Below are 18,004 nucleotides of genomic sequence, written 5' to 3'. Positions count from 1 at the left end.
GATTGTTTGCTAGTAAATGTATTACATTTTACTTGCCAAGTATTGGATTTCTAATATTCAAGACAAAATATTAGACTGAAATGCAAGTACAGGTATCTTATGGCGTTGCCAATATGGACTAGGGGAGATATTTTCATGGAATCTTGGATTCATTTGCCATGTTGTGATCAGCGTTATAGTCATCAATTCATTTATTTTTTTGGCTATTCAGTTAGCCGACATCATCTCTGAGCATTCACACATAATTTCGTAGTCAATTGCCATTTCTTCTTGGCTTTAAAGAAGACGTTTTTTTATTTCAGAATTTAAAAGAATTCCCATATGTGGAAGTGCAGACCAGCAGAAATTGGCAGTTCACAAAAGTGGTTGTTTAATTTAACACTTAGATGAATGGGCAGTTGCTCTAGAGATCTAACTATTTGTGTACACGTAATTAAAAGGCAATATTATTATTAATCTGTTCCCTACAAGTTCCACAATAGGAACATTTCATTTTCAGTTGCAGATGTAGAGGAAATTCCGTCAAATCTTTCAAGCGCCATGAAGTGCATAAGTAGCTGACGCTCACTTCCAGGCAAGCACACGCTATGCTGTGACGCACTTTAGTCCGAATCATACAACAATATTTACCGAGCACGGATCATGTCATTATTAAGAAATGTACCGGATAAACAAATGATTAGCGGACGGGAAGAAGCGTAGAATCTTAAGGTCGCAAGTTGGCTGCCAAAACTGCCAACCTCAGTGACAGCCGTGATGAATCACCAGGAGTGGTGGTTTACGGTCACCAAAAAAGTTGACCTATTCATATGCAGCTTCCTTTTTGGCAGTTGACACAGATTTTGGGAATTAAAATAAGGTTGGAATATCTTTTTAAGACCGATATGAATGTTGCAGTCATAAAATGGCAAAATAAAAGTTAAGAGTACAAAGTGCACTGACTTAAACGTAGGGCTTCACATGGTGCAGAACAAATACATTTACTTTATGTAAAAAAAATCCATCCATCCATCATCTACCGCTTAACCGGGGTCGGGTCGCGGGGGCAGCAGCTTTAGCAGGGAAGCCTAGACTTCCCTCTCCCCAGCCACTTCAGCCAGCTCCTCCGACGGGATCCCAAGGCGTTCCCAGGCCAGCTGAGAGGCATAGTCTCTCCAGAGTGTCCTGGGTCGTCCCCGGGGCCTCCCGCCGGTGGGACATGCCCGGAACCCCTCTCCAGGGAGGCGTCCAAGAGGCATCCGAACCAGATGCCCGAGCCACCTCAACTGATTTTTTGTAAAAAATAAATAAATAAATTATGTTAAATCACTTTATTCTTGTCAAAAAATCCGCTGTTACGACTGTTCTCCTGCAGTATTACTACTTTTAGTATTACTAAAATTTTCTTGTAAATTTAAAATTATGATTATTCTCATAAAACTGAAAGAAAAAAAACATCTCACGTTATGACTTCTTTTTCTTTTTTTCTTTTTTTTTTGTAATTGTTCTTTTTATTTTTGACAATTTTTTTTGTTTTGTAATATGACTATTTTTGTAATGCCTTTTTCCTGTGACTTTTTCATCTCATATCTCGCATTAATGTAATGCCCCCCCACCCATAAATATATGGCTTTTAGTTTCTTAATACGACAACTGAATTATGATAGTATTGCGCTCCCGCGACCCCCCCCCCCCCCCCCCAAATCTCACATTTTCATCTCCTGATATGCTGACATTCACTTAAAGTTTTTTTTCTTATAAAATTCTGACTGAAAAATGTATTTCCTCATAATATTGGCTGTAATTATGACTTACTTTCATACATTTGATTTTCTCGCACCATTATGAGTTTATTTTTTTGAATGTTGCCTTTTTCTTAATCAGTTTTTACTATATGACTATATTCTGCCATTTTTTTCGTACTATTATAACTTTGTTCTCATAACATTGCTTTTTTTCTCATGAATTGGACTCTTTCTGTCTTGTGGTATTAGGAATTATTTAAGTTGTGACTTTGTGCCTTTCCCTATTACCATTTTGAGTATCCCTAGTTTTGCTAACCTGGCAATAGCCAGATTGATATTGTGATTCACTCAAGAGAGTTCTCCACAATATAAACCTGGGACTGCTCCGCTGTGATTTGCTCTGGAAAGGCGGGACATTCCGTACAATACTTCGGCGATTGGACAATGTAGCATTCTGCACGTTTGTTTTGACCAATCACAGCCACGGATGACAATGTCATCTTCGTTCTCCTCGAAGAGGAGAGAGAAGCACGAACATCTTTACTGTACCAGCTAAAAAATGCACGAAGCGCCATCAACAAGGAAACGATAGGTAGTTCTGCAAGAACAGAATTAATTGCAGCGTCCAGACGCGTCAGGGCTGGCTTCCTGGTTTCGTCACAGCTTCATATCACGCCCCAAACACAATGTCGCTCTGTGATTGGTCCGAACCACTGATGAAAATCAACAGGCTCGGTCGGTGCAAGATGTATTCTCGAGTTTGTGAACTCACAAATACCACGAGAATTCATCTTGCAGAGCAAGGTTATAGTTTTTGCAGTTGCATCTTGTGTTGCCTGACAAATGGGAGCCCATGATGTATTAGGATCACAGCATGCAGCACCCCGAGGCCACGTGTGGGGAGGCACGATTGACAGGAAGTTATTGCGAAAAGACAGATGTGTGTGCATGTGTGCTTGCGTGTGTCTTTGCCCAGCGGGCAACACACAAGGCCAGGACAGGAAACCAAGTCGTTTTGTGCCACTGGTTACAGGAAACAGAAGAGAAAGATAAATGATCCAAAGTTGTTCTGGCAGTGACTTCTGAGCAACTTGAGAGCGATAACATGGACAACCTGATGATACCTAGTTAATTTTCTCATGAGTGAGGGGTCCCTTTGGGTGCTTGGACATGCCTTTTTTCCCATGATGCCCAAAGTGCCCTTTTACATGTGCTCATTTGGGAAAGACTGTTTGTGGCCTTATAATGGTAAAATGTTATGTAACTTTACTAATCAAAGTTGTAAGCATTTGAGTATGTGTTTGGATGAGAGCGAGAGAGAAGGGGAACACTAATTTGTGGGTTAAAGTCTCATAAACAACTTGGACATCTGGATAAGCAAATGGCATGCACCTTTGCTGGAAACTGCTCCGACCATTTAGTATTCTGTTCTTGTCAGTGGCCTGTAACGGCAGGATTCTTAGAATATTTTTGCAGCTTCTTCCCAACTGAGAGAATTCAATCTGACTCAATTGGTCACAAGTAGAGGAGAATAATAGGCAAGTATTCAACCATCCATCCATTTTCTGTAGTGCTTTTCCTCATTAGGGTCACGGGGGAGCTGGAGCATGTCCCAAGACACTGTTTTCACACTCGCATTCACTCCTATGGATCATTTAGAGTTTTCAATAGGCCTAACAGGCTTGCATTTGGAATGTGGAAGGAATCCAGAGTGCCCAGAAAAAAGTTTGGAGTCTTGGGGAGAACATGCAAACTCCATAAATGAGGCCGAAGCAGAGATAGAACCCTGAATCTCAAACTGTGACCAATACTGGGCAGTCAGTAAATATTAAGGCTTTGGTAAATGTTGCCATCTGGTGGCCAGGGCAATGATCCACAGAAAGTTTGGGCTTTTCCCAAACATCGTCTCGAGACATCCATCCATCCACCCATTTGCTATACCGCTTATCCTTATTAGGGGTACTGGAGTCTTTCCCAGCTGGAGGGGCAGACCCTAAACTGGTCACCACCCAAACAGTAGGCACATATAGACAAACCTAAGAACAATTCAAAGTTTTATGAGCCTAACATGCATGTTGCGGGAAGCTGGAGTACTTGGAGTAAACTACAAAAGCACGGGGAAACATGCCAACTCTACAGGAAGTAGCCCAGATTTGAACCCAGCTGTGAGGTGGATATGCTAAACAACTGGACAAATGCTCAGTTCTGCACTTATACAAATCATGTATTATATATTTATGTAAATAGCTTTCGAGAGAATTCTTATCTAATCAGTAGTAGTAATAGTAGTAATGATGGCAGTAAATATTTTGTATTAAAAAAAAAATTCTAGGTGATTAATATAGAACAATCAAATGTAAAATGCAGTTTCTCATCTGACTGTTTTATATGACTTACTGACTTAATGTGACATCCACAGTTCATTGTTTACAAACTTGAATCCTGGTGTCGGGACTCTCTTCACCTCCACATGTATTCCTAATGTTGGCTCCCTCTTTATTAATAACACAAAATTAAGTCTAGGAAAAGGTTCTTTCTGTGTATACTGTGTGTAAATGTATTATTAAATTGTTGCATGGCACCGGGTAGAATCCTTGAATCTCCAAAATCATCACTTTACAGGGTCTCAATATATATATATATATTTTTTTTTAAGCATCATCAAAGACGACAAGCTATTTTCTACACTTAAGATTTATGTGCAATTAATAAAAAATAAATACAATAAAAAAACTGGCCCATGTAGGGATAGACCAACAAGCATAGATTTGTGGAAAAATATGAAATTGACCACATTTGGACAAATGGTGTCCACCTGACAGTGATGATAATCTTATTAACCGTCCGTTTATATGCATTTAATTACAATGAATTGTAAAAAATGAACACAAGTATGATATTTTAGTGTTAAGTTTATTAATGAGGTCACAAAAATGAACTGTACATCCCCACAGCCGGTATAGACACAATAAACAAACCTGGATTTATTTATCTCGTTCCCTTACAAACATTTCCGAGGCCTGATGTTGTGGCTTTTTACAAAAAAAAACATGCAAGAAAGAAAACAAATCCTCACGGGGCCCCAAAAGTTATGTTTGTCAGGAGTGTCGTGAACATTCTTCCTGAGAAAGGCGAGAAATGATCATGAAATCAGGCAGATTTGTTTCTTTTTATTATTATTTAATAGTCAAACACTCCAGAAAAGTCGCCTATTAAGTCGGATGGCTCTTGGCACAGTACTAAGGCAAAAGACGGTGGAGGAGTAAACTTTTTAGGAGATACACGACATAAAAGTGCTGCAAACACTACACATGATGAGATAGAGCTGGGACATCCAATTATTCTTAATATGGAATTGAACAGTTCATTTGGACTGGGATGCAAACACGTCAGCGCCGTAATAAATTGTCTTATCAATAAGTGCAGGCACAAGACCCTAACAATTTATCTCCTAAACTATTTATGACACTTATATTCAACCCTTTACAATTGAATAAAGGAAGTGAATAAAAACACAAGTTAATGTGTCAGTAGACCAAATAGTGCATTGTTACATTGGACGACAAACAAACAAAAACAAGACATCACATTCAAACACGAGCCTCCTCATTTAGAGTACAGTAACTTGGACAAAAACACTCTTTTAGTGTCGTACAAAAAAACATCATCATGCAAATGTGGCCACAATCTCATGAATCGCTTTCAGGGCAAAAATAATTTAGATTGTACCAGGGAAAGTATTACACATTTGGACAGCAAGTAAAAATAACATGGTTGTATTGTAAAAATAGACGCTATAAAATGGCAGCACCGATAAGGCTTTTATTTTTACACACAATGTAACAGAAGTGGATCTTACTTGCCGCTTTTGTGCAGCAACGTGAGATTTAAAATATACTTTGCGTACGCGCAGGAAGTTGGTTTGTTGATTGACGTTAATGAAAGGTTTCTCATCATCTTCTAGCTGTGACTTTGTAAGCGAAGAGGCACGCCGTGTTGCAGCAGTTGACTTCAGTGTGTTTGTTTAGCGTTTTGTTGGCTTTGGAGCGTGCTCAGCGCGTCTCAGCAGGCCTCCTTGGTTTGACTTGGCACCTTGCACATCATCAAGATCTGCTTCAAGGCTTTCTGCACATCCTCGTCCATCTGACCCTGAAATACAATTCAAAGGACAAACTGTCAAAAAAGGGAACTAAGAAAAATGTGAGCATTTTCCCCTCCTTTGTGATCAAAGTCACTGAAGGTCTGATGTTGCATTATACTGAGCATTTTTTTCTTCTTCTGTTGTGTGGGGTGTGTTAAGAGCTGTTAAAAATCATTCACCACACCAAAAACGACAAGGAGAAGAGTGTGCAACCACAAGTATCAGTCTATTCAACAGTTAGCCTAGCTTCCTGCTAATATTCATAGTCAGCTGGAAGAGGCCCAGGATTTGTAAGATGTTCACACACAGTTTTTATTTGTCGCAAAGACATTTCGAACATTTTCAGACAATTTTTCGCCGTCTGCGAAGATCTTCTGAAACCTTTTACAAACCCCAACGAAAACCCAAATTAGCTAAATTCACAGGCATTTATGGATATTTTTTTTTATGGACAAAATTATGCTGACAATGGGAAATCTATACACTTTTTATTTTGAATTTTTTTTTAAATAATGAAATTAAGAAATTATGTTCAAATTTTAGAAAACTTTATTTACAGTAGAAAATTTTACTGTACTTGCTTAGTTTTCTAATTTAGCTTAACACATGCTGATCACCCGGGATGCTCCCTGCAGTATTTGTTATAATTTTGAAACAAAGCTGTCAATTTTGTATATGTTTAAAATTAAAAGAAAATGTTTTTTCGTTCACTCCCAGCCATTTTCATTGAAGCAACCCCCTTCGCTCCTGGCTGTTTTACTGTATTTTGACTGATTTTGCAAGGCCCACAGAATTTTGTGTTCTATTGTTATAAAAGCATGCAAACATAACAAAAGAAAGATTAGAGTCTTTTCTTTCTTTTTGTAACTGTTTCCGTTTTGCAGCAGTTGGCATTAGAATATAGCTAAGTTTCATCATTATTCACAAATCTGTTGAAAACACTGGGGAAAATAGTTTTTTTTTTTTTTTTGCAACATGGCCCTGGTTGATCTCTTGTACTCTGCTGCCACCTGCTGGTCGTTTTTTGTAATAACTACCTTTTCTTTTTTTTTATAACTACCATTGCTTTAAGCGATCTCTTCAGGTCAGAGGCTGCATCAAAGCCTTCTGTATGCTCTAGCATAAAAAACAAACGTATAAATACGTTTTTGGGACCACGGCAATATTTAAAATAGAACATTTGTATACGTTTTTTGGGAGCAAATTTGTTGTTTTTTTTACACTAATTTTCTCTTTTACTGCAAATGAATATTGGCTTGAAATATCGGTATCGGCCTTGAAAACCCCATATCGGTCTATCATTATTTAAAGCAATAGGGCTGACCATAAGTACAATTATTCGTATTGTGTTAAATTAAATTGTGTTGGGAGAATCTAATACCTGAACAGCATAAAGAAGATGCATCCTGTAGACTGACACGATCTCATTGTGCTGCTTCTTGGACTCCTGAGATGTAAACAGAAGAAGTGTGAGGGAATACTACCTGTGCTACTCACACAGGTGTATGGAAGGTGCGAATGTTTGGTGGTGGTCGGAGGGGTCGTAGGTGCAAAGTGGCAGCCACGCTTAGGGCAGCTGTGTAGCTTACCGTCACCACAGTGTCTGAGTGCATAAATAATGTATCCATTCCATTGTAAAGCGTCTTTGAGTGTCTAGAAAAGCGCTATATAAATCCGATGCATTATTAAATGGTGTCATTCAATCAGCAAATAAATAGGCTAGGTATCCGCCAGGCCTATAAAGCACTGGAGGAAACCCTGTTTGTTGTTTTTGGGGAGGGGGAAATGGTATGTTTCACAAGAACTAGTAGTATCAGCACATAGTATCTGTGACTACTCAAGTATTAGTCTGGGAAAAAAAGTGGCATCATTCGCACATCCCTAAAAGTAAAGTTGGACTAAAACTTACGGCTAGTTGGTACTGCAATTGTTTGACTTGTTGCTGCATGCTCTCCAGCTGCTGGGTCTGCTGCTGTCTCTTGGAGGTTGACCCTGAGCTGTACGAGAGTTGCGATAGGCTGTTTAAGGCGTCCTTTAGCTTGGCCACTTCCCGGGACAGGTCGTCTATCTGGGAGGGACAAATGAGATGCATTAACAAGCCTGACAGTTGCGGCTTTGGTTGAAAGTGACTGACCCGCTTGTTCTTCTCCCTCTCGGAGGCCACGTGATTCTCCACCAGCTGCTTGAGCTGACACACGGCGTCCTGGGACTCGGCCAACCTGGAAGTCAGGCTCTGGTTCTCTTTCTCCCTTGACGTCAGGACCTCCTGGATGGCCTCCCGCTCTGCCCGATTGTCCCGCGCCTTTTGGTTGGAATAAAATTGCTGTTAGTGATTAATTTCCACTCTCCGCCTTTGGGCTGTTAGGTGTGACCTTGTCAGTTTTAAAAGTTTGCCCAACCGCAGACTATTCCCTCCTAGAAAATGTCCTTTTGGTCAATGACTTTGTTTGAAGCATGGTTTCACCTTCTGCCAAGCATCAGCCGCCTCCAGCGCCATCTCATCCTGCTTTCTGAGGGCCTCCTGGAGGAGCTGCGTCAGGTGGGTCACCTCGCCCTCCAGCTGCTCTCGCATTTTAGTGTGCTCCTCGCCGGAGACGGAATCCTCTGAGGTGGCGTCCTTCTCCGTCGACAGCCTCATGTCATAGAATAATGGAAGTTATTCCAACAATTAATGTAGGCAATTTTATTTTATTTTTTAAATGGAGGTGGTGGAGGTGTCACTTTCTCCCTCGCTCACCGGTTCTGAAGACTATCCAGTTGCAAGGTCTTGTGACGGAGCTGCTCTTTCAATTCTTCCGACTGGCTTTCCAACTCCTTGATGGCGTTCCCTAACGACGACATCACTTGAGCGTGGTCAGCGAGGGCCACCGAGCTCTGCGCCTGAAGCTCCGCCTCCAGCCTCAGCTGCGAGATCTCCTCCAGAGCCGCCGAGTACTTCTTCTCCGCGTCGGCGAGCAGCGTCTGCATCTCCTCCAGCCGATTCTGCATCTCCTGCTGCAGCTCCTCCGAGGGCGGAGACGGCGGCCGGCCGCTCTCGGCCAGCTGCTTCTGCGCGGCGCCCAGCTGAGCCCGGGTTTCGCTGTAGGAGTGCGACAACTCCAGCAGGCGACGCTGTAGTCCGCAAATGACCTCGTTGAGCTCAGACTTCATTTCCTCAAAATCTTTGGCTGCAGCCTCCACAGGAACTGTTCCCCTCAGAGCCTCCTAATGAACGTTAATGATAAAGTATATTGGATTAATAGACAATTAGGGCTGGGCATGAATAAGCTACTCATTTTTTTTCAATTGTTTTTTTAACAAAATGGTTATGTTCTACTATATTCTCCATATAATGTTAAATCATTGACTCTTGCAACGCATGGTCTTCACACTACTTTCCAACTGAGGGGACGTGGGGGAGTTCAAATGGAGATTTAATTGAGACACTCTATTAGAGTAGGCGGGCAATATTTGAGGAAATACGATATTTTGGTTGGTGCCGATTGGAGATGGGCCAATTTTTCAGGGCCGATGCCGATTATTAGTGGTCAAGGGGGGCTAATAACAATTTGGAACCAATATTCACTTTAATTAAAAGAGAAAATATTGTCGTAAAAAAAAAATAATAATAATACAAACTCCAACTCTTAACTTTGTCGAAATGTTTAAATAGTAAATGGACTGCACTTACATAAACATGTTTATTGAACTTTTGAAGGTTTGAAGTTTTTTATTTGCAAAATGTTAATTTTTTTATTTTTATGTTAGTCTAATAAAAAGTTCAGGGAGCACCTGGAGTCATTGGCATATCTTAAAAGGTTAAATATTTCAATAGTTCCCGATTGTATTCTAAGGTAAATTGAAAAAGTTTTCCAAAATTTCAAAATCATTGAAATTTAACTTGTACTGACCTATTTTTGAATTTCAAACAAAAACCAAAAGATGCAACGACTTCCCAGGGTCAGCAGCATCTCATATAAAGTTAACTGAAAATGTAAATAAATACTGCAGTTCCCTGAAGTTAACACAGATTTAAATTGATCTATTATCATCTGTCATATTTTTTTTTTAATGCCAAAATTCGTCAAAATGCTGAATATATAACCGATGATTACGGTTACTCCTTTCCTGCTGGAAAGACGGACGCATCTATTTGAGGTGCCTGTCTTGGGTGACCTAGTCTACACTCTTAAAACTGCTGGGTTAAAAGTAACCCAAATGAAATGAAATAGCAAAGCCAGCGCTGGGTCCAAAAGGGACTGACCCAATAATGGGTTATTTATGCCTAGCACATTGGGTTGAGGATTTGACCCAGCAGGTTGGACCAGGGGCGCAGTACCAACTGCCGCCATCAGGGGCGCTGTAGATAGGGGAAGGAGTAAAAACTACCCATACTGATGAGTTAAAGCGACCAAGAAAAATGTTTCCAGGTTATCAGTATTTTTATGGTTAAAAATACAAATTTTATTACACAGAGATACCCAGCAAGTGGGTTTATTTGTGTATAATAGTATATATAATAGTGTATATAATTTGCTGGCGACCAATCCAGGGTATATCCCGCCTCTCGCCTAAAGTCAGCTCACGATGATAAGTGGTTTCAAAAATTGATGGATGGTGACTAAAAGTGTGCATACCTGGAGCATCCTAATCTCCTCCTGTGCCTCCTTATACAGCCCCTCCATCTTTGCCGTCCTCCCTTCTTTCTCTTGAGCGTTCCGTCGGTCTTCCTCAGCCCTCCTCAGCACCTCCTCCAGCTGTTTCAATCTTTGGGCCGCGTTCTCGTGCTCGCAGCCCGTCTGGGCGAGCTGCGCCTTCAGCTGCTTTACTTCCTGCTCGAGCGCGGACGCTCGCCTCCGATTGGCCACGTCGCCTCCCATCTGCGTTCTCAACTCCTCCGCCTCCTCCACGGCTTGGTGGTATCTCTCCTGGGTGTCTGTGAGCTTCGCCTGCAGCTCCGCCAGACTCTCGATCAACTCTTCCTCTTTTGCTTTCCCCCTCACACTTCCCTCCTCGCCCGATTCTCTACCTCGCTCAGGTTTCACCAGAGCCTGAAGCGAGCGGTTCTCTTTTCTGCTTTCCAGCAGCTTCATCTGGACGCTCTCGAGCGCCTGTTTTAACAGTCGGGTGTCTTCTTGGCTCCCCTTTATCCCTTCCTCCTCGATTCCGTCCTCCCGCGGTGCGTGGGCGGCGGAAGGTACAGCTGCTGCTAGCTCTAAGTCATCCCGTGTGGAATGGAAGGAGGAGTTAGAGGTCATGCTGTCGGGACGGCTGGTTTCTTTCAGGTCCTCGTTTGCTTGGAGTGATGGATGTTTCTGTGAACAGGATTTAGAGGCTAAGCATAAACAACACTGGATTTTAAAAAAAAATTAATAAACACACTTCTTCTGTGCATGTTTAATGTCTCTTTTCCCGGTGCATGATAAGTACTTGGCTCATGCTACTAGTTTACTTATTTATTTTTTCATAGCAAAATAATGTACTATTTCAAACACCTGATAAGCCATGGTTCTGTAGGACTAAATAGATCAGATAACCACAAAGGCATGGAGCAGATTCATTATCGCAGCGATATGGCCAAAAAATTAAATCGGTCATTCAGGACGATTACGATTTTAAAATAATGCCTGTGCAAAATGTTCAGACAACAATAATGTATACTGACTCTAAATCAGTTTAAACATAAACGTAACATTCATAGTTTATGCTTTATTGCCACAATTAAGCATTTGGTAGCTATTGTAAACATGTCCACCATTCTGCCACTTGTGGAAAATTACAACTCACAATAACATCTGGATGTAGCAGAACATAGGAACTACATCTTTTAATAATCCAGAAGACAAAATTCGATTTCACGATTTAGCAAATTTTCAACAATTCAAATTTCGAAATAATAATGAATCAAATTAATTTAATTTATTGCCCAGCCCTAGCGCAACATCATTGTAACATTTTGGATGCATTGCTACAAATAACAAATATAAACATACATGCTAACAAAAGCGGGGACACACCATCCCGGTTTTGTAGCATCTTAAGCGATTTTGCAAATGTGAGAGGCGCCACACATGACAAGTAAATATATCAGTGTGTGCGCTGAATGCTCTTATGTGTGGTATACATAGGGTGACCAGATGTCCTGTTTTGACTGGGGCAGTCTCGCTTTTGAGCCGCCCAAGGGTCCTGCATCCTAATATTTCGCAGGTCCCGTCCCGGCGTTCTGTATTTTGTCATGTGTCCTCGCGACTCACATGATAAACCCATTGAAAAAGGGAATTTAACTGTTAAATCCCTTCCTATTTACTTCCACATTCACGTTTGCGTGAATTATGCTCGGTAGAAGGCGTTAATTGAAACTAGAACTACTTATTGCTTTTGCATATAAGAATCATGGGAAATGTAGTCCTACTATCCACTGCAACTCCTCTCTCCCATTCACAAAGTCTATATTTTATTTTCAGCAAAATTGCAGCGTCTGGTTTTTCATTTTGAAAATGTGGTCACCCTAGGTATACAGTTAAAAAAATATTAAAAACTTAGCTTCTCCGCTACACACACACGAGTCGAAATGTATCACTTCAACATACTGTACGTCCCTTACACAAACACTACTTTCCCATTATCCAGGGCTTTGGTGCCATCTTAGAGCATATATAAAAATAGCACCAAAGAAATATCAATAGGTGGTTAATTGTAAAACCAACCGCTGAGTACAGTTAGCTCAATGCAGTGAAAAAGCAGCACGAGTCTATTATTGTGCTCTTACCTTAAAATTACTGGCCAGTTGCTGGTTTTCCAGAGTAAGAGCGGTAATCTTTGCTTGAAGTGCTGAAACAAGAGCGGCCGATGGCGTAACACCGGACTCAACCTGTCGGTGCGTACAACACATCGTATACATTACCAGCTGAAGACACTTGAGAAGCACGAGCTCGCGACCACTCGCAAGTCAGCCAACAGCAAAACAGGTCCCGACATGCAAGCTTCGGTTAGACCTCCGCAAGAATGCTGAAGGTGAACGAGTTGAGCTCAAAACAGATGCCTCGCGGCACCAAACTCTCAATATCCAAGTTTTAAACTCGTTTAAAAACATTGATCAGTTAATGTACTGAAAAACACATCGATATGAAAATGTTTTCATATGCAAACATCTGCCATGTGAAAACATTTCAGTTAACATAGAATGTCACTGTTTTGACTAATGCTGTTCTTTTCAAGGCAAAGATATGAGGTCATTTATTAGCCAAGGTATCACCGCATTTGTCCAATTGCGTTGAGCTATTGCGGCGTTTTAATTACCTTCGGATCCAGTTCATCGGCGTTCCTCGAGTCGTCCATTGTTTCCAGCAACATGCTCCCCTGGTTGTTGCGCAGCCTCTCAAAGTCCTCTCGGACTTCATCATCCTTCCGCACGAGAACAAGGGGGAGGGAGCCGTGGGGTTTGCGAGAGAAAGTGGAGTGGGAGTGGAGATGAGGCGAGGATAGGAGGGAGTAGAGGTGGGACCTCATTGTGCATTGGCATTTTGTGTCTCCTTACTAATCACAACACGTGTCATTGGGTACCTTTTTAATTCACATACACAATTATCTTGTGCAGTCATATTTATTATACAAACATTTCATAAGTAGTGATGCTCATTTTGAAAAAATAATACTGCTGTGGTTCTCAAACGGGTTTGTGAGCCGTAACGTATTATTTATTACAAAGAGCATACGTACATATGGGGGCTGTTTTATTTTGATCCCGTTTGTTCAATGATTATTGTTTGTTCAATAAAGTGATTGAAAGTGCAGTAACAGTCAGTGTAGAAATTTTTTAATTGTGATGATTCAAGTTTCAAGATTTCAGCCCTAAAATGAGTGATATTTTCTGTCCTTTTTATTTGTAACTAAAGTGGACAATATAATACAGTAGGGCCCAACTAAAAATTGTTTTAGGCCGATGCCGATTTTTGGCTGAAAAAATACAGATTACTGATTAATCGGCCAATTAATTTATAACCCCGACCCTCCACCCAATGCATTTCAATGGACATCAATTATACACAGATTTTCCCTATTAGCCGGTCAGCCAGCCCGTGAAAACAGTGGGAGTCAAGTAGTGTAAATGCATTGTTTAAAAAAAAAAAGTATTTTCGGTTCCCAGAAATCATTGCATTTAATTAATGAAGTTTTAAGAACATGAATCCTTTTCATATGTGCGTTTGTGTTACCACCAGTAGGTGAGTGTGTGTTATATTATTTATGGTGCACTATGTTTTTATTTTATTTATTTACTTTAAGCAAACCATGACCATGTATAAAATCCAGGTCAATTCCTTGCACAACTTTCATTGCTAAACTAAGCATTACTTGTAAAAAAAATAAAAAATAAAAAAAATAACATTTGAACAAAAATTTATAAAAAAAAGGATTAGCTTTGTTTTGAATGACAAGTCCATAATAGAATTACCTTATCAACAAATGTCATTATATATTCAGTATTTAGGGATACAGGGTTATGGTATGGATTTATGTGTAGTAAATAATAATGTCACTTAGGTGCAACTGCTGTATATGGTTACAGTACATACATATAGGTAAAAATAATAGGCAAATGGCTAATGATTTTAGCCGTAATCGGCTAGGCAATTGTAATATTAATTGAGACCGTGTTTTTTAGAGTGATGAGCCATATGCCACTATTTGAAGAAATACAGTATTGTTTGGTTGCTGTTTGCGATAATGTAGAGCTGCAGTGTGTTTTTAATATTGTAGTATAACGTCATGACTAATGAGTGTATAATCTTCCAATTTCCTGTGCTTTTCATCATTACCTTGTAGTTGAATCGCTTTGGAGTGTCACTTTTGTTGGATGAGGGGGTTCCAGAAAATGAGGGAGAAGACGTTCCAGATTTCTGCTGGTGGACAAAGTTGCAAGTAAGTACTTATTTTTTATGTGTATGGACAACAAATCCCAAAGGCCGGTTCAAGCTAAGATGGTTTTATTTGCTAATATTATTTGATCCTTGCTTTTGGGAAACAGCTGTTCAAAGGTTTTTAAAATCACTCAGAGAAAACAGGCCAGACGACTACTATATACTAAGTTTACACACATATGTGTGTACAGAGTGCAGGACATTGAGACAAGCAGACATAGAGAGACATGCATTTACCTGCAGTGGGCTAATAGGAGGTGGAGGTGCTTTTCGTTTTTTGGGAGTTGTGATCCGTTCATCACTTAGCTTAGCTACTTGATCATGCTATATGGGGTCAGCAAAAAGTGAAGGGAGAAGTGCAATCAGTGGTGGTTAGTTCAAAGAGATTCAATGACTGAGTGAATTGAGTTTGTAATCATAACTAACAGGTTTATACAAGCTGGGACTGTTAATGTCATTTGTAGAAAGATAGACAGAGATCATTTAAATGTGACTATAAAGAAAGTCTTGTATGTATTGTATTTCCTCAAATAGCGGCCTTTTTTTAATTGACAGCATGTCCTAATGAATTCAAGTAGGGGGGGGGGGGGGGGCTGAACCTCAAGAATAAATCCGGAAGTAAAGCTATAGTGAGACTGCAACTACCTTTTACTGTACATGACTGATACTATTATATATAATATGCTTGAAGGCACCTTGCTATCTTCCCCCCAAAAAAAGTTATTAACGAAAACATAATTTAAGCGCAACCACCCCCCCCCCCCAATAAATACCGCAATCTAATTACTCTGCTGTTGAGTAAATAAACAAACTCACCATTTGAGGAAATACATGATTAAATCAGGAAACGTAGGCAAAACAGTAGCTTTTATTTCTTGTAGTTCACTATGCTGATTTGTGAAAAAAAACTTCTAAATGCATAGTTTCTTACCGCAGGACTTATGGGAGACTTGGGATCTGTAACGTAGGTGAGAAGAAAACCATTTAAAAAAAATAACAAATTGACATATCCAAAAGTAATACTACTGAGATTCTCCAGCAGATGGCAGTGTTGACTGCATTGACACTAAAGAGACATTCTTCGACTGTACTGAAGTGCAAATTAAAGTTGCTCAACTGAATACTCTTTAACTTTTCATGTCTTTAATGATCCCATGTGTGTTTTTGTGTCTCACCAGGGAGCTGCCTGGTCAGAGCGGCAGTGAGTGCAGCTTTGACCTCACAATTGGGGGACAACTTGGCATAGTGCAGGACATCGTGGCCATGCAAATCCAATGCGGACAGAGGTGCACCTCTGTGGACCAGAACTTCGACAACAGCCACTGCATTGGACTCTGTGGCGAGCATCAACGCCGTCCTGCAACGTGAATTCAAAAGTGGGTATTCACTAGAGATGTAACGATATACTAACGTCACGATGCGATAATTATCACGATATTGTGGGAGGTTGGTGATTAAAAAAAAAAGAAGAAGAAATAAAAGCTCATCATACTTTATAAAAACAAGAAGAAAAATCTCATATTGACATACATAAACGACCTCAAATCACGTAGGATTAGCGTGGCCAAAACATGCCGAATTCAAATTCAACTCATCGCCATAGGGAGCTGAAACTGCACAAATGGAATACAACCTAACCTTTTTAACATATGTGTTGCTCTTAATATCATGACATGACGACGACTATATCATGACAATTTTAATATTGCGACATCATGATATTGTCCTTAATCGTTAATAGTGCGGTGGGTAGGAGCTTCATCAGGCGTTAGCCTTGTCCAGTAAAGTAAGGGTCTTTTCTGCCTTCTTGTGGCATTTACAGGCAATTACAAACCTTTTGGTTTGAAGGGAGTGCCTATAACTTTTTGGATTTTTGTTATTCATGTCAGGGCTCAGTCGCCATCCACGAATACTGAGGCTTCACGGTGACTGGGGTCCTCGCTTCACAATGTGACCTAACCTAACTTTTGGCAATGTCAGAATGCGTCACGGTCTAAGTAATTTGCAGTACTGCATTCATCCTAATTACAGTAAATATTTGTATGAAAACACTTCTAGGACTTGAATGTAAAACAGAGCAGTAAGTGTGGTGACCACGTGTTATTTCGCCGCACGTGGTTCGCAAACCTGGAAATGTTTTATGTCGGGACCGTAAACCAAGCACCCCCCCCACAAACACGGCACCGTGCGCAAGACCTTGGTTTTTTTGCCCCGTGTTTGCAAATCGGCTGCTGTTGTGCTCCCTACCTGCCACCGTTGTCAGAAGTGCTGATTTCAGCGCCGCAATCCAGCAAAGTGATGCACACTTCAGCATGGCCGTGTTTGGCTGCCAAGAGCAAAGGGGTGTGCCCGTCCTTTGGGGAAAACAGAAGTGGTACCAACATTAGATACATCAAAGGAAATGACCGCCATCTGGGTTCACATGTACTGTAAGCTCTACATAGTATATACGTCGTGTGGAGTGACATCAGGACATGGACTTGGACATGAGACGTGAATGGTATGTTCAGTGAGTCAGTGACTGTGTGGTGAGAGAACGCTCACAACTGTGTGAAAAGGGGTGAATGCGTCATGGCACACCAATTCCAAAGTGAGGAGGAGCAAAGAGGACATTTTTCCTGACACTAATACAGTGAAACCTCCAAAGTGAAACAACTCAAAAGTGCTGTCGTGGTGGTAACATTTTACGCTTTTTTTCTTTGGCATGACAGCAAAGCGGAACAACTTTGATAATTGCAGATCATTAAATGGAATGCATTTATAATACTACACTTTACATTACATCCCATATGAACAATTGGGTAGAACGACTTAAAAGTCCAAAAGCAGTCACAGAATGGATTGTGTTCCAGTTTGGAGGTTCCAGTGCATTCACACTTTTTTCATGAATGGCCTCTGACGCATTTCTTACTCAGAGCATGGCAGCTGCAGCAGCATGAGTGTATTTTTTTAATCCCAGGAATGGCAGCCCTTTAACCTTAATGTCAGATGTGCTACATGCACCACAAACCTCTGACTGTGGCCCCGGGATTTTTGAAAGGCCATGTACATGCTGAGAGGAGGCTTATGACTTTGTGGTTAGTAATGCATCACCCACTTGAAATTGGAATGACATTTAAAGCACAATTCAAACTCAGTAATATACCAACTTAAATATGCTGTACTTGTATGAGAGGAAAATTAAAGCCATTGTGCACATTGTGCACATTTTGAACATTTTATTAGGGATTCGTTTACATAGC

General features: G+C 40.6%; 1 protein-coding gene and 1 long non-coding RNA gene across 5 annotated transcripts in view; one reads left to right on the top strand and one right to left on the bottom strand.

Annotated features, from left to right (window-relative positions):
* The window catches only part of LOC147162004 (uncharacterized), a 65,211-nt gene extending 48,799 nt beyond the window's left edge, over positions 1-16,412 (top strand). The window contains exons 4-5 of the long non-coding RNA XR_015097236.1: positions 14,668-14,763; positions 15,941-16,412. This is a non-coding gene — a long non-coding RNA (uncharacterized LOC147162004). The remainder of the gene's footprint in view (positions 1-14,667; positions 14,764-15,940) is intronic.
* Positions 4,619-18,004, bottom strand: part of rai14 (retinoic acid induced 14) — a 40,969-nt gene continuing 27,583 nt past the window's right edge. The window contains exons 8-21 of one of the 4 annotated variants that reach the window (XM_086096467.1): positions 17,010-17,116; positions 15,938-16,119; positions 15,694-15,719; positions 15,000-15,086; positions 14,661-14,744; positions 13,144-13,248; positions 12,614-12,715; positions 10,482-11,159; positions 8,603-9,069; positions 8,330-8,498; positions 8,000-8,167; positions 7,775-7,933; positions 7,247-7,312; positions 4,619-5,873 (exon numbers count right to left, since the gene is read on the bottom strand). In XM_086096467.1, coding sequence (XP_085952593.1) covers positions 5,787-5,873; positions 7,247-7,312; positions 7,775-7,933; positions 8,000-8,167; positions 8,330-8,498; positions 8,603-9,069; positions 10,482-11,159; positions 12,614-12,715; positions 13,144-13,248; positions 14,661-14,744; positions 15,000-15,086; positions 15,694-15,719; positions 15,938-16,119; positions 17,010-17,116 — 2,487 coding nt within the window. In that variant the 3' untranslated portion in view covers positions 4,619-5,786. The remainder of the gene's footprint in view (positions 5,874-7,246; positions 7,313-7,774; positions 7,934-7,999; positions 8,168-8,329; positions 8,499-8,602; positions 9,070-10,481; positions 11,160-12,613; positions 12,716-13,143; positions 13,249-14,660; positions 14,745-14,999; positions 15,087-15,693; positions 15,720-15,937; positions 16,120-17,009; positions 17,117-18,004) is intronic. The other 3 variants (XM_086096468.1, XM_086096469.1, XM_086096470.1) reach the window with 3 other exon arrangements.

The sequence above is a fragment of the Leptonotus elevatus genome, chromosome 15 (assembly GCF_054856555.1).
Source record: "Leptonotus elevatus isolate MCC_2025b chromosome 15, RoL_Lele_1.0, whole genome shotgun sequence".
In the NCBI taxonomy this organism is placed as follows: domain Eukaryota; kingdom Metazoa; phylum Chordata; class Actinopteri; order Syngnathiformes; family Syngnathidae; genus Leptonotus; species Leptonotus elevatus.
The sequence above is the reverse complement of the archived record's forward strand: the minus strand, read 5'-3'. Positions and strand labels throughout refer to the sequence as shown.